Genomic DNA, 1,589 nt, shown 5'->3' with positions numbered 1-1,589 from the left:
TATTGAAATAATTACATTATTCCACAAGGTTATTCCATATGCGGTGTGTAATTATAATTAAATATCATTTTCCAGTAATTTAATATATGTTTATAAAAATCTGACAGCTTAATCGGCAATTTAGAAATCTCAAAAATTAAATTCCAAAATAAAATTTCAAGATTTTTTTGGAATAAACATTTTGGTTTTTGGAAACATTTTAAATTACACTGCGCTGAATTGTTTTTTATCCAATTCAATTTAAACATTCTGATTATTAATTCATATTCATCGGCTTTCAGTCTTCCATTATTATAATTTTTAATCATCTGGGTTTTGTGAGTTTTACTTTTCAATATAAATGTAAAAGTTGCAGAGACAAGCCTTGTTTTATAAAATGAGAAGAAACACAGAGAGTAAAATGGAGAGATTGGTGGCAGCCCTGTAGAGTTCACTATGTTTTCTGGACTCCTGGAAAAAATATACACAAAATAAACATGATCACTTGTGAACTGTGATTCAGTTTTACTAAAGAACCAGAATATATTTAATACATAATCACAATGTAAAAGTCTCTTACTCTCTTAGTTCAGAAGATAGTCAGACTTCTTGTTGTGTTTTTTCTTCAGAGGCTGTAAATGATCCAAAGTGAATATTTGGAGTAAACATTAAAAAATTAAACAATTACATTTTATTGTTGTCTGATCAAAGGCTCACTCACGGCTCATGTTTTGTGGAACTTGTTTGAAGTCTGAAAGAGAGATGATGGAAAAACAATTATTATAAAAATGTGCATGCTGTATTTGATCTGAATAAGAACTGAGCTACAATTCACTATATATAACCTCAGATTAGTGTTTAGACTGAAATCCAAACATTTCTATATGTGTAATCTGAAAACACAACTTCTGCCTTCTCTTACCAGGTTTTTTCTTCCAGATGAGAAATCCAACAAAAACCAAGACTGCAGCAAGAAAACTTGCTGAATACACATGAATACGCAGTGCAGCAGATCCCCCATCTGTTAAATAACCAGACTCTTTATTATTTAATGTATTGATACACAAGCTTTCACACTATAAACGTGATATATAGTAAAATGTTTCTTCTACCCCTCAGGAGGATCTTCACTATCTCCTTGTCCAGGCTGCAGTGCTGAACCACACAGGTGTAGTTGTGTTTCTGTAGATCCTCAGGTGAGACTCTCAGTATGCTTCTCTTCTGGAAGCTTTCATCCTGGTTTGGTAACGTCTCTCTGAGCTCCACATTCTCATGCATGTTCTCTCCATCCCTCTGCCAGGTGATCATTACTTCTTCAGGGTAAAAACTTGTAGCGTGACACACCACATCTGGAGACGAGTGTTTGTGGAAGACGGATACCTCAGGACAAGCTGTAAAGACACACAGGGACATTGATGTCAACACTATGAGTTAGTGTAATGGAGGATGTTAATGTGTAAATATCAGTGTGTGTTGTAGTCAAGGAGTGTGTCATTAGTGTGCACACTGTGTGTTGTAGTGAAGTTGTGTGTGTTTGTGTGAGCAGCAGTTGAGCTACAGGAACAGAGCACATCACAGACTTTACCTTTCCTCTCCAGAGTCTCTCTGCC

The 1,589-nt window shown here is 35.1% G+C and overlaps 1 protein-coding gene across 5 annotated transcripts in view; it reads right to left on the bottom strand.

Moving 5' to 3' along the window:
- Positions 1-219: 219 nt before the first annotated feature.
- Positions 220-1,589, bottom strand: part of LOC113660587 (class I histocompatibility antigen, F10 alpha chain-like) — a 73,810-nt gene continuing 72,440 nt past the window's right edge. For all 5 annotated transcript variants that reach the window (XM_047807663.1, XM_047807659.1, XM_047807660.1 and 2 more), the window contains 6 exons: positions 1,565-1,589; positions 1,092-1,370; positions 902-1,000; positions 701-730; positions 560-611; positions 220-450 (listed from right to left, as the gene is read on the bottom strand). The exon at positions 1,565-1,589 is cut by the window's right edge and continues 248 nt beyond it. In XM_047807663.1, coding sequence (XP_047663619.1) covers positions 580-611; positions 701-730; positions 902-1,000; positions 1,092-1,370; positions 1,565-1,589 — 465 coding nt within the window. In that variant the 3' untranslated portion in view covers positions 220-450; positions 560-579. The remainder of the gene's footprint in view (positions 451-559; positions 612-700; positions 731-901; positions 1,001-1,091; positions 1,371-1,564) is intronic.

Source organism: Tachysurus fulvidraco, chromosome 24 (assembly GCF_022655615.1).
Source record: "Tachysurus fulvidraco isolate hzauxx_2018 chromosome 24, HZAU_PFXX_2.0, whole genome shotgun sequence".
Lineage (NCBI taxonomy): Eukaryota > Metazoa > Chordata > Actinopteri > Siluriformes > Bagridae > Tachysurus > Tachysurus fulvidraco.
Note: the sequence above shows the minus strand (reverse complement) of the source record. Positions and strands in the feature narration are given on the sequence as shown.